Here is a 14,280-nt window from a genome sequence, read left to right on the forward strand (position 1 = left end):
CCACACAGCCTATATCACCCCACCTATCACCCACAGAGATACAGTGTGAGCTCTGTTTGGCCTGGGATCGGATTTCCTTGTGCTTTTGTCAAACCTTCATGGCCTATCCCAAACACACACACACACATCATGTGGACATATGTGATCACACCCACACTTGCATCACAACCACAAATACTACTCTCTTGGCCACTGAATGTGTCTTTACTTTAAATGAGCTGCAGAGGAAAGGGTGTATCAGGATGAGGTGATGAGGGGGAATAAGAAAAAACGTTACCAGCTACTCATATAATTTCGTGTCTGCCTATCACGCAATTCAACATTTCCACACAACTCCTCTTGCATCAGAGGTGCAAGCCTCTATGTCCATATCTAATTATCTACTGTTTGTGTGTGTGTGTGTGTGTGTGTGGTTAATATGTAACACACAGGGTCGATACAGCTGCTCTGGGCTGCTGGGTGAGCTGACAGACTCAATCTGTGTGTGTCAAACGTGTGTGATTAAGGAGTTCATAGTGCTGCACAGCTTTTATCCACAAGCCTCGTGCCCCTTCTGCCCTCCTCCCTCTCGCTTGCCTTCTCTCTCTCGCTCTCTCTGTTTACTTTTTGTTCCTTCAATCAGTAACTTCCATGACTCAGCGCCACACATGACAGTCCAGTTTATCTGAGAGAACATACACATACACACACAAAGGGCTTACTGTAGATGTATAGGCAGGCTGAAATTCATATTGTGGTATTTGGAGTAACCTTCCAATAGTGTGTAATAGAGGTGTAAAGTCCTCTTATGATGATTAGATTAGATTTAGTATTACTATTTGATCTTTCATGGTAGTCATTCAACAACAGGTTCCATGTAAATGCATATTCTGAATCCAACTCCATCGATGCTGAATTGATGCATTCAAGATGTGTAACCATTGCTGAAAGCTGTGGGAATATACAAAAACACACAGGCAACTTACTAACCAGCACCGCTTACCTTATCTAAATACTACAAGCTAAATCCAGCCCTTGCCGATCAATAACAAGGGCTTTGGGTGCCACCCATTCATTGATTGATTGCATTTTATTTTGCTTTCTGTTTCCTGGTATTATCTATTTAGGTTGTTGGATACTTATTACTCTGTCCTGATAAGACCTGTGTCTAGATTCCCTGACCTTAGGCCTTGGGTTATGAGCGGGGAGCACAACCTCTGAATGTTTATCTCTGTGGGGGGCCACTGAGGTCCGATGGGGGATTTCCACATTCATTTTGCACCTTATCCTTTTTTTGAATATATACTTTGTATACTCAAATATCCCCTGTATCCCCTTTAGACAAAAAATGTCCCCTTTTTGCAAAATAATCCTTGGGCCATCTTTTCAGTTCTTAATCTGTTTTCAGAATATTCTACAATTTATACACCTATATACACGAAAAAATAATCCTCATTGAACACAGATTTTCTGTTAGCCTCTTCTCTCCTGATTTTTCTCTCTCACACACCCACTTCATCCTCCCAGCTGCTGCCACTATCTCTGCAAACTGGTCCTAATTGGTGTAAATATTGGGTAAAGTACTGAGGTGGGATGAGATAACCTATTTGTCACATAACCAGTCAGCCATTCAGCCTCCACTGATTAAATAGCACACATCATGGTAGGACAGGGGGTGTCCACACACACTCCTGCAGCAGCATCACAGAGAGCAGCTATGACTGATCAATTATATTTTTCAGTCCAAAGGAAAACAGGTTACAACAAGATACAGAATAACTATTATAGAAATGCATAAGAATTTAGTCTATATATTCGCTGTAGAATTAAGGGCCACAGTCTTTTCTTTTTGCATCTTTATAAATCCATATAACAAGAAAAATTTATGGAAATGACATGCAAGGGCTTTTAACACTACATTACACCTGATGACACACAAATGTAACTGCACTCTACCTCTTGACCAGGGAAATAGACTTTATCTTTGTGCACACTGCCCTCTATTGTCCACCATTTGGATATATCTGTTGAAGTCCATAGCTATTCCAGGAGTAACAGAATATACAAGAAGCCATTGCTCATACTGAACTGTAAATAGTCAGATCCACTGCTCAGTCCAAGCAAGACTTTCTGTTGTACACCTATCTCCAACTGTTCTTCAATATTGTCAAGTCATATACACTATAATGAATTTGCCATTGTCCTACAGCAGAATGAAACCTGCTGCTTATTCAGATCTTGGCCCATATCCTTGTGCACGCTGCCATCTAGTGCACCAGCTGCAAAACAGCATAACTCTATATTACCCAAATAACTTGGGGCCTACACGAATAAAATGGGACTGTGGTTACCTTGTCTACAACTTTGTTCTCAATTCACTAGCATGCCTAGATGCCATCTGGGGTTGTACCGCTAAATGCCGAGATCACACAATTAAAGTTTAAATTGCCTTCTAAAAACAGATGCCATCTCAGCTGTCTTCAATAGCTGTACATTGAGCAATTCTACTTTAGCCCAACCTATCTAATTGTGTGTGTACTTGACAGGGCAGATGCACTATGTACATGGTCAAGTGGTGATTGCTGGCAGAGCAATGGACAAGCCCAGTAGGATAAACCAGCTGTGTGTGCTAGACTTCAAAGGTATAAGTGGTATAATGTGGTATGCTTGTGACATGTTTGCTGGTCACTCTCAGTTCGCCGGTGAAATAAAAATTGCATTTAATTTCATTGTTGCAATCATAGGAGGAGAATCATCACTGAGCGACAGCATACCATGTCATCTAAACATACAGGACAAGTCAGTGTGTGAAAGAACAACGCAGGACAAGGAGCATGTGTACAAACATTTTTTATTTTGGTCAGCACTTTAGGCCATGAACTCATAGGGGATGGGCTCCAGCAGCTGGGGCACGTTGTTCTTGGTGGTGACAAAGTGGGCTTCACGGGGAGCAGCAGGCTGCAGAGAAGAGAAACGACAAAGAATTTCAGGAGATCAAAAAGTAGATGTGACTGAGCATTTTTCACCACTGATGTTAAATCTGTGATAGGCAAGAAAAACCCAAACAAAACTAAAAGACTGACCATTACCGTATTCCTGAATACAAGTAACGCAAATGTATCAAGATTTGTCTGTACTACTGTATTTGTTGCCGTTTGAGTTTCCAAACAGAAGAGTTACACTACCATTTATTCAGAACACCAATTATAATATCAGGATTCCTACACATTTACCATTTAAAAATTCCAGACATTTGAGACCTTGACCAGTATTCATGTATGCTTATGGCAGCTGGGAAATATGACAGTCTACTAGGCATTATCACTCTATAGTTGAATCTTATTCTTAAGTTCTGTCTCAAACACTTCCACTGAGCTTTTCAATCAACTTCCTAAGTTACAACTAAAATACTAACAATTTAATAACAGCCAAAATTAAAAAGGAAACAAGGCATTTTGGGTCCGTTCATACCTGACGCTTCAGTTCCACCCAGGTGCCCTGCTGCTTGGCCTCCAGCTTCTTCTTCTCGTTCTCCTTGACGCGCTGCAGGAAACTGTCCCTGCTCTTTGAGTGCTTCACGTGCTCAATACGCACGTTAATCCTCTTGGCCAGGATCTTGCCCCTGCAAGGGCAGAGAGCACAAATGAGCTCACATCCCACGAGGGAATCAAAACGTTATACTGAAGAAACTGGATAAGTGGCTAAGAGTTATTTATCATGAGTCTGAATATCTGTAGTTCTCTGCTGTCTCCTCATTGCAACTCCAGTTCAAACAGCAGTAAGGCTGGGATGCTTAAGGATAAAATACTTTGCCCCACATGAATGACCACTGAGGACATAAACACAGTCCTGGTGGCAAAGTGAAGATGGGGTTATCATCAATCATTTCTAGATGACGTCTAAATTAGGAGTGTATACATCAAGGATATTTTCTACTTACTTGACCTGCTTGTTGACGATGATACCCACAGCATGTTGGGTTACATTGTAAACACGTCCCGTCTTGCCGTGATAGCACTTATGAGGCATTCCTTTCTGAATGGTACCTGTGCCCTGGAGAGAGTCACATATTAAGATTTTAGATATTTAAACAATGAAAACATGCGGCAACAACAAAATGCATGGTGCCCGTTCAAACTAATGTACCCAGGACACCAATTCATAAGTGCAAGGGTATTTGCTGCAAGCCAAAACATGCTGTTCAAAGTTTGTTCTCTTTTGTGTGAAAGAGAATGTTATGTTTAAGTTAATTGAAAGTTCAGGCAGTTTAAAGTTGTCTAGGTGATTGGCAAGCATATTTACCTAGCAGAAAATGACTTTATGCCTTTTCCAAATCCTTACAGGACACTGGTAATTTTCCCATATATTACTCCAAGCAGCTCTTACTTGATGAAATGTCAACTTTTAATTTGCACTTTTCACTACTACTTTTCTTAAAGTAGAGCTAATTGAAAATATGTCAAATTTACCAGTGCACTGCAAGGATTCAGTAACCTTGCAGTGATGTTCTGAAAGGTGTGCATGTTTGCCTATTAGCAACAATTAACAGCCAGAATTTGCAAGAGTTTGATGTGATGATCTTTCCGAGATACAGATAAAACACTATTGTACGCAATTCACTGTCATCTATTAAAAACATCTAAGACGCCCATGAAGTCTTACCTTGATGTCTACGATATCTCCCTTCTTGTAGATGCGCATGTATGTGGACAGGGGAATCGGGCCTGTAAAACATTCAGCCAAGTTACTGATGCATGTTGCACTGCTTGTCTTAAGAGTGTAAACCATTGGCATTCCTCTACAACACAAAGACATGGACTGTGAGGCTGGTATTATAAAGTTACACATTTAAAATAAGGACTCACCATGTTTGCGGAACTGCCTGCTGAACATGTACCTCGTCCCCCTCCTCTTGCCTCTGGTGTTCGTCATGATGCCTGATTACTGTGGGAGAACAGACTGTAGTTATAGTAGGTGTATTCCACAGATAGGGAGTAAATGAGATACTGCTACAGAAGTGGAAGGAGAGTTAATTCTGCTCTCTTAGCTGATCCAAGTGTACGGCAACAAATTATAAGTATATCCCAATCAATCTTTAGTTTTCCAGGGGTTTGTTTCAACGCATGAAGAGGGTACTAAACGGTGATAACACCGACTGTGTTAGGGAAAAACGTCAACGTGAACGTTAGTTAGTCGTGCGTTTCACCAAAACAATAGGCGGCACTGGATCTACAATTTTACAATGTCTAGTAAATAAAACGAACAAATATCGTGACAACTGCAACGCCGGGTTATAACAGAGCAGACTTAGGAGACTGTCAGGGTAAAATGCTGTTTCTAATGAGCCTTTCGTGGCCTATTGGAATAGCCCGATAGGCCCACATGGAGAGACACGCTGCTGCTCCTGTTCACTTATAACGGATTAATCTCTCTTTGGGACGCGATTTAAAGGCAGATTAACCAACTGAGATGTAAAGAAAAATTTTGCGTGTTTACATGTGTGGAATTGTGTACACATACTATTCGAATAAATGTAAAAATGATCTATAAATACGGAGCATATCTTACCCCCGGTCACTACAAGATGGCGGGTACGGCGGAAAGAGAGATTGAAGGACCCGAAACTCCGCCTTGTAAAATATAATTTAGGCGTGCCGTAATATTGCCTGAACCAAATGCATGCGGAACTGAAGGAATGGAAGCGGCCAGCAGACCCACAGTCAGCGCATTCACAGATATTAATGTACTCCAACCATTAATTCTATATATAAACTGGTCCTTGATCAGATATAGTCGTTGATATTTTGCGGTTTTCCCTGGTTTGTTTACCTCAGTTGACAATCTGAGCAAGAGGGCTACACGTTTTCTAAAAAGAGACTGACTCATGTTTACAAGCTGAAACTTTGTGACCCTGCTACTTCCTTTGGTGTTATTTTCTTAGGCACATTAGCCAGCTATGCTACAGTATGTAAATGAGGTTTCTCGCACTTAGTACAGCAGGCCTACATACCAAGGAGGTTCTATATTAACGAGTACTACCAAAGATAAACTGATTCTTACACTACCATAGCAAAAAACATATCTATATAGATAGTTCACATCCTATTCCAGCCTATGGAAATCCGTGGCCACTGCGCCAGAACACCGTACAACTAGCTAAAATTAATTACCTAAAATTACTCAACTATCAGGATAGTAGATAATACATACAGCAGCAAATTCATGCAAGAAATTGTGAGTGAATATTTATTGCAAAAGTCAGACATCTCGATACTACGCACGCGCGAAACAAGTGCGCAAGCTAAACTTTTTTTTATATACATATATAATTTAAAAACCTGCCTAGGTCTCATAATGTCATCGGTAGCTTACTAACTTAAGACTTGAAACATTACTCTGGCTAAATCAGATACGCCTCCCGCAAAATGTCACTCTTCTTCTTCTTTATTATTGCGGTAGACTGGATTTAAGCGAAGGCGGAAGTACGCAGGAGTGAAACCTCTCGCTTCGCCCGCATAGTTTCTTGAGATAGGACGAAGGACCTTCCATCGCGAGCTCAGCAGAACAGACCTGCTTGCTCTCACGAGGGAGCCCTGTCCTCGCCTACTCGCGGCGATTGGGTGGAAGATGGCGCTAGCCGAATGGAAATCCTAATGACAGTCTCCAAATTTGCCTCTTTTTGTACCATGGTGAGTACATGGCATTCTCGTTCGATTATTAATTAGGCCATAGGGTAACAGGACAACCGTGGCTTTATTACTATTTGTGTTCTGAGCCGTGAAATGATCAAAAACATTCAACTCTGGTCTCTATGCTAGCCAAGCACTTTTCCGAGCACAGCAGCCACCCACTATCTTCTCCGCTGGTTCCTTTGCTAACGTTAGTAGATGGATAGTTGAATCCTGACTATTTCCACTTTAACTCATCTAATGTAACGACTTGTCCGGGTATAATTTATGACCGCTTCCTTGGTGCAGCATGATTTTGCACAGTGACAGTGCACCTGCTGCAGCTGTGACTCGCAGCTAACTAGCTAATGTTACTCAAGCTAGCTAATCTTCCTGCTTGCCAACAGCTGGAACAAACAGCTGGATAGGTGATTTCAGATGAATAGTCAGTTAAGCTGAAATATATTTAGCCCAACCGTTCAAAAAAAGAAGAAGCTAGATTTACGCGCTGGCCTTTGACAAGCTAACGTAATTAGCGCAGCGAATGGCGACATGGTTAGCTGCGCAGTTGGGGGCTCGGTCCAGGTCCAGGTCCATGTACAGCTGATCGCTTCCTATATATCGCATCAGTGGATATTAATTGATCTTGTGAAATCATACACGAGTGATTACGCAATGCTTAAAACAACCAGTGATTACTGGGCTAATATTAAAACCGTCTGCACTTGACAACATCCTGTCCTGACACATGTAATTTTCCCAGTGTCGTCATCCGTACAGATTTGTTGCATTTTTAAAGCCCGTTTGGATGGGTGTAAGCTTTGGCCAGGGACAGTTTCATGTTACATCTGCAATAATTTTCAACCGTCAGTTAAAGATAATTGGTGTACACTTTTTGTATTATTATTTGCCAAATGGTAAATTATTAATAGCATAAAGTGGGGATGCAAAAATGCTTAGTCTTTGATCTTTTAACCACACAACAGTTATCTGATTTTATGTGATCCCAGCAATAGATGACCTTGAGGGTGATTTGGTGATTTGCTTACTGATTAAAGTACAGTGTTTGTGTGTTTTTACAGTTGTCCTTATCAAAATAATAGCAGAGGTGTATCCTATCTTGTATCAGGAAAATACTGAATTGTTTGGCTCCTGTGTATTTGCAGGGCGCCAATGCCTCTGCTCTGGAGAAAGAGATTGGCTCTGAGCAGTTTCCCGTCAATGAGCACTACTTTGGCCTGGTCAATGTAAGTACATGATATACTCTGCTGGTTCTGCGTCACTGCTTTGTGTGTGTCTGCCTGACTCATACTGAGTCTGTGTCTTATGTGTTACTCCTTTCAGTTTGGGAACACCTGCTACTGTAACTCAGTGCTGCAGGCTCTGTACTTCTGCCGACCTTTCCGGGAGAAGATCTTGGCGTACCGCAGTCAGCCACGGCGGAAGGAGAACCTGCTCACTTGCCTGGCCGACCTTTTCCACAGTATCGCCAACCAGAAGAGGAAGGTGGGCGTCATACCGCCCAAGAAGTTCATCACACGGCTACGCAAGGAGAATGGTGAGACAGGGAAGGGATGTAGCCTTGATGAACCCTGGGAGGGTGGATGTGCTCCGCTTAGAATACACAGTTGTAGGAGAGAGAACAGTAGAAGTTAAAGGCAAAAGGCTGTAATTTACATCTGCATTTTAAGCATTGACTTGACGCTCTTATCCGTAGCAGCTTAGAATGAGTGCAACTGTAGAATAAACTTAAATTCCTAGATCACCGAAATTACAAGCAAACAATACTAAGGAAAGCAAAGGTTACGTTTACAATATTCCTCTGACCAAAGAATGATAATGTAAGAGAGAACTGTTGGCAAAATAAGAGCTAAGGAATGAGATAGACAGGATTATTTTCCCTTGGAGTTCAACAGTGTGTGAAGGAGACAGGCATGGAGGTAAACTGTAACGGTAGCAGAGAACACTGTGTCAAATCATCACTTTATCAGCTGCTTCAAAACTCCTTGCCACTTGTTGGCTGCTGACTCCTGCAGAGCTGCTAGACAAGATGCCCAGAAGTTCCTGAACGATTCGCTGAACACCTAAAATAGCTGAATTTTAACTGTCGCTCTCTATCTGTCATTTTCTACCTCAGAGCTGTTTGACAACTACATGCAACAGGATGCCCACGAGTTCCTGAACTACCTGCTCAACACCATCGCTGATCTGCTGCAGGAGGAGAGGAAGCAGGACAAGACCAACGGCCGCCTGGCCAATGGCACGTTGGACTCCCAGAACAACAACAGCAACGCCACACCCGCTCCCACCTGGGTCCACGAGATCTTCCAAGGCACGCTGACCAACGAGACACGCTGTCTCACCTGTGAAACGGTAAGATACCTCGCTGATGTCGGTGTGTGAGTGGGACATTTCAGTGGCTTACACATCAAGAGCCATGTTTACTGAAGTTTTCGTTCCAGCCAAACGCTACAGCCGCTGATTTCACTGATTAGTACACCTTGGACCAGTGAGATTTCTGACACTGATTGCACTGGCCTATACTGTTTGCACCAGATTCTATGTGTGTGTGTGTGTGTGTGTGTGTGTGTGTGTGTGTGTGTGTGTGTGTGTGCACATGTGTTTTTGATAAAACTGAATAGAATAGGATTTTTATTGCCATACACAACCTTCATTGTGTATTGTTTAAAGTGCAGTGGCCTCCTTTTCAGTATTATTGAATAAATGTATTATCAGTTGTCCAACCATTTGAAATGCTTAGTTAACATTGTGAAGACTATTAGTTTTCACTGTAAAACTACATCAGAATTGACCAGGTTGATGTATCTGGCTAATTATTTGGGATTGTTTATGTTAGCATGGTTTGATGTTCACTTTTGTCTTCAGATAAGCAGCAAAGATGAGGACTTTCTGGACCTTTCAGTGGATGTAGAACAGAATACCTCCATCACACACTGCCTCAGGTAAGGCAACACCACAACATGCACAAATAGAGCAGCACCAGGCTTTGTACATGAAGAGTTTCATTCCAAAATGATATCCGCAATTTGAAAAATATGAAGACTACACAGACAAAATGTTTGCTGACATGACAGTACCACTCAGTATTGAATATTGAGGTTATTAGTTATCTTGAGCACAAAACTTACAAAATACTATTTTAGAGCTTATAATCATCAGTTGTTGTTTTTGTTCCCAAAATGGATGTTATAGTGATTCAAAGAAGAGAGGATAGAGTGTTTCTACTGTTTGGTTTGGGCTTTCAATGATAATTGACTTCCAGTGAAGTGTTCAAGCAGAAATTTTAAAAAGCCTTTATTGCATGGCTATTTAAGAAGAACCTAATAAAAAAACATGTCCCGACGTGTTTCAGCTATGCTGTGGCTTTCATCAGGGAGTAGCACACCAAACTGCAGGAAGGGAATGGATATTGTTTTGAAATCAAAACCTTGATTTGTAGATGAGGACTCCACAATGCATCTGGACTAATTTTATCTTTGTGGCTCTTTCCTTCTCCATCCAGAGGTTTCAGTAACACAGAGACTCTGTGCAGCGAGTACAAATACTACTGTGAAGAATGTAGAAGTAAGCAGGAGGCACACAAAAGGTCAGTATACAGGTTAATTCTTTAAGTGTACTGTTAGGCTGGTGTGTATGTTTAAGCATTTCTTTATGTGTCTGGGCATTTATGTTTGATCCACTGTTGTATTTGTGATGTAGGATGCGTGTAAAGAAGCTGCCAATGATCCTGGCACTGCACCTGAAGCGCTTCAAGTACATGGAACAGCTGCAGCGCTACACCAAGCTGTCCTATCGCGTCGTCTTCCCGCTGGAGCTCCGCCTCTTCAACACCTCCGGAGACGCCACCAATCCTGAGAGGCTCTACGACCTGGTTGCTGTGGTGGTGCATTGTGGGAGGTGTGTGGGATGACATGCTGCCTGAAAACTGCCTCAAAACCCCCAGAATAGCCGACCTGCAAACAACACCCTAAAACCTGCTAAAAAGCAGTCCCACACCCTGGCACAGTCTCTTAAAGATGTTCTTAAGCCCTTAACTTCGTTTGTAATTTTCTGCTCATGTGGATTGATCCAAAGACACTGTCATTTTATACCATTTTATATGAGATTTATTCCTCCAGATAGCAACTTATCAAGAGGGACACCACAGTAGCTCAGTGGTTAGCACTGTTGCATCAGTTTTTCCCCTTGAGCTAAAGTCTTGGACCACTTCACACAACATGAGCCCGACCTGGCAAAGTCAAAGATGTTTGGGAAAAAAAAGTGTCATGACAAACGGCCAGAGTCTGTTTAGTCCGTCCTAGGCATTAGGTGTCCTCCAATTTTTACATCTAGTTTGTGGCAGCACACGTGTTTCACTTTCCATACAGGTCAGGGTAATAAGATAGGATAGGCTAACTTTTACTTTCTAGAACTGACACAAATGTCTTTCATTTCCAGTGGTCCAAACAGGGGTCACTACATTGCCATCGTGAAGAGTCATGACTTCTGGCTGCTGTTTGACGATGATATTGTAGAGGTGAGTGACTCCTCAGTCTGATTTTTCTGAAGTTTGATTTATTCACAATAGCATTGCATGCCTCTTTAGGGATTCTGTTTTGTTTTGTTTTTTGTAACCCTGCTAAATTTCATCTTTCCCCTCCTGTAGAAAATTGATGCCCAGGCCATAGAAGAATTCTACGGTCTCACCTCTGAAATCTCCAAGAACTCTGAGTCGGGCTACATCCTCTTTTACCAGTCCAGAGACTGAAAGTGGAGCGGAGAAAAGCTCTGTTCCCTGTCTGAGGGGAGTCGTGGACCATAAACACACCACAACGGCCCATGTGGTGTGACCCCTGCCTGCACAGCTGTAATTCATACCTGTGCTTTACGCGCACAGTTGCCGCAGCTCAGCTGTGGAACTTCCCCTCAGCACCAGCTGCCCCTCCTGGCCGCGTCCCTCCTGCCGACTCCCCTCCTCATTCTGGCTGGATGCTGCCGCCGCTGCTGCTGCAGGGACAATGAGCCGTGGCGATGATGAATGAAAATCGTGTCAAGATTGTTTTTAAAAGACGTTGAATGAGGGTTGTACAGAAGTCGGTTGGTTGTATGAGTGGCGTGCTGGTTTTTGCCTTGGGTGTGGGGTGAATGGGTATTTAATAATTCATATGATGTAATATTGGCCTGGTGTCTTCACCCCCGCTCACACTGTAATTCTGCAATGGGTTTTACTTGGAGCGGGTCATCTTTTGGAGTGTGGATAGAAAGAAGAGGAGGAGGAGAATGGGGGGTGTGAGTGTCCCAAGTATGGGACACACCAGGTTGTGTATTTCTACAGTGTACAGAATGGTATTTGTATAAATATTACAAGAAGATAATATTATCATTGGAAAATGTTAGACCTTAAGCAGATGTATTAACACTATGGTGCACTTTTGATACCGTTTTGTAGGTGTTGGCAAGTTTAACGTGAGGGTTTGCTTGAAAGGCCTGTTGTGAAGCGATCATTTTCTGTTTTAAAGAAAAATAAATAAAGCCAATAAGATTCAGGCTGGGTGTGCGTGCCTGTCTGTCTGTCTCTCTCCCACAGGTGCGCACTGATGACTCATATGAGCTCAGCATCGCCCCTTAGCGGTGGTACGTGGTAGCCCTGCCTTCTACTGCAACAGGAGCTATTTTTAATCCATTCAGACCTAAAGGCATCAGGTACTCCATTAAACCGCCCACACACTAGCGAGATAATGCTTGGTCAGCTTACTGCGGACATATGTATGCATGGCAGTAGCAGCTCACCCAGAATTTACTTTTGAACTAATTTATTCTTTCTTGGAGGCGTTTTGAAAGCACTGCCACATGGATGGAGAGGTGAGGGAGAGAAGATGGAGGACGGGGGAGACAGAGAAAGTGGGAGAGGGGAGGGGGTTGGTGACACAGATCATGGTTACTGTTAATAGCACAGACAGGACCAGAATAGCAGGGCGACACAGGAGGCTTGGAGGAAAGAAAGTCTCCGCGTCTTATTGGCATCTGAAACTGAACCCGGACAATCCAAAAGCGCAGTTACTGAAACTAACATCGGACTGCAGATAACATGTGTCATATCTCATGCATTCTGCAGGTGACTCGAGTCAAAATGAACGTTATTGGCATGAATGGTTGAGGAACAAATCTTTCAAAATAAACATTTTAATTTAAATAATGGTGCAGTAAACGATGTTTTGCAATGTTATAAACATCTACACGAATTTTACCTTCTCACAATGCATGTAACAATATATAGGGTAAGATGGCCTATAGGTGAGTTCACACGCACACGCACGCGCGCGCATCTGTCTGTGCCCTTGAGACGGCAGGGACCATTGAGCTGTTCAGCGGAGTTGTTCAGTCTCTCGGAGTCTGGCCCGTTTGGGACTCTCACCCCCCTCTCCCTCCCCCTCCCTCCTTCTCTTCCGCCGCTGCTCTGCTCGCTGCTTCTTGCACAGCCGCAGTCCACGGCGATGCGCCGTTAACGGCAAAGCCGCTCCGCGCTCTTCTCCATTATCACCGCTTCAGAGAGGATCAGCATCCCCGGGCTGCATCTGGCCCCCGGCGCTGCACCTGCCGCCATCGTTATCAATAACATGGAAATACAAGGCTGCCCTTCCATCTAGACGGAAGTCTCATCTCAGAGAGTCAAGGTAGGCTGGATGGCGGCGAAATGGGATTAATAAGCATCCTGGACATGCATGTAAAAATGCAGCCCATTGTTTTTGCAGGCTTTTGCTGACGTGGAACAACCGCTGTGTTTCTCTGATGCAAGGTGCAGACCACAGCAGCACCATATGGTCAGTGTAGATGTATGGCGGTTGAGACATAAAGGCTGTTTCCATGACGGGTGCGGTATCTTCTGCTATGAATGGAGAGCAGTGGGCCACTTAGTCTCTGACAGCACCATGAAATATTGCCGGCACCGGTGGAAGGTTATTGATGTCCGTTCTCAGCCAATCTGGCCTGAGGTTTGATGCAAAGCCTGGTTTGGTTTTCTATTATCTTCTTCCGTTGCCCATTGACCCTTGTCCATGTGTTAATGTAGTCATTTATTCACATTTACCCCTTTACTGCAGCCTAACCTACAGGCCTCCGTTATAATAAACAACCAATGGGTTTCATTTACATAAGATCAGAAGGTCTATGGAATTCCTAATGCAAATCTGCAATTACATTACCTGTTTATTGAGTGGAACAGCTAAAATTTACATTTCTATTGTTGCACAGCGGGTGTTTCATTTTTCTTCATTTAAAGAGTGAGAGAACCGGAGAGATACAGGCTGTTAAGTCTATTTGGTGTAGCGCAAGCGTTCTGCTTCTGGATGTTTTAAGCATACCATGGCAAAATTAAGGATTGTGTGATCCTGCATAATGTGCTTTTATAGACTACCTCAGAATGTAACTTTGATTGGGCCTGTTTGTGTGAATTGAGGATAGAGTACAGGATGTTTCATTTTCAACACAGGTGTCTGCAAGATAACACAAATGTGCGTTGTTGCAAACTGATAGCCTATATGTTGAAGACATCATCAGTGTGTGTGTGTGTGTGTGTGTGTGTGTGTGTGTGTATGTATGTGTGTGTGTGTGTGTGTGTTTTCAGACGGGGGGC

The 14,280-nt window shown here is 43.0% G+C and overlaps 2 protein-coding genes across 2 annotated transcripts; one reads left to right on the forward strand and one right to left on the reverse strand.

Moving 5' to 3' along the window:
* Nucleotides 1-2,813: 2,813 nt before the first annotated feature.
* On the reverse strand, nucleotides 2,814-5,619 carry rpl21 (ribosomal protein L21). Its single transcript, XM_071544214.1, has 6 exons — nucleotides 5,548-5,619; nucleotides 4,845-4,923; nucleotides 4,642-4,703; nucleotides 3,920-4,032; nucleotides 3,451-3,601; nucleotides 2,814-2,937 (listed from the first exon to the last, which is right to left on the reverse strand). Exons 2-6 carry the CDS (start codon nucleotides 4,909-4,911, stop codon nucleotides 2,848-2,850), a joined length of 483 nt encoding a protein of 160 aa, XP_071400315.1. The 5' UTR covers nucleotides 4,912-4,923; nucleotides 5,548-5,619; the 3' UTR covers nucleotides 2,814-2,847.
* Nucleotides 5,620-6,551: 932 nt separating this feature from the next.
* Nucleotides 6,552-12,204, forward strand: usp12a (ubiquitin specific peptidase 12a). Its single transcript, XM_071544151.1, has 9 exons — nucleotides 6,552-6,668; nucleotides 7,814-7,894; nucleotides 7,992-8,205; nucleotides 8,785-9,020; nucleotides 9,534-9,610; nucleotides 10,171-10,254; nucleotides 10,368-10,565; nucleotides 11,106-11,184; nucleotides 11,314-12,204. The coding sequence occupies exons 1-9, from the start codon at nucleotides 6,621-6,623 to the stop codon at nucleotides 11,413-11,415; spliced, it is 1,119 nt and encodes a 372-aa protein (XP_071400252.1). The 5' UTR covers nucleotides 6,552-6,620; the 3' UTR covers nucleotides 11,416-12,204.
* Nucleotides 12,205-14,280: the final 2,076 nt, after the last annotated feature.

The sequence above is a fragment of the Centroberyx affinis genome, unplaced genomic scaffold (genome assembly GCF_046629955.1).
Source record: "Centroberyx affinis isolate AG114_WGS23_722 - 3 ecotype Tasmania unplaced genomic scaffold, CSIRO-AGI_Caff_v1 ptg000243l_1, whole genome shotgun sequence".
Taxonomy (NCBI): domain Eukaryota; kingdom Metazoa; phylum Chordata; class Actinopteri; order Beryciformes; family Berycidae; genus Centroberyx; species Centroberyx affinis.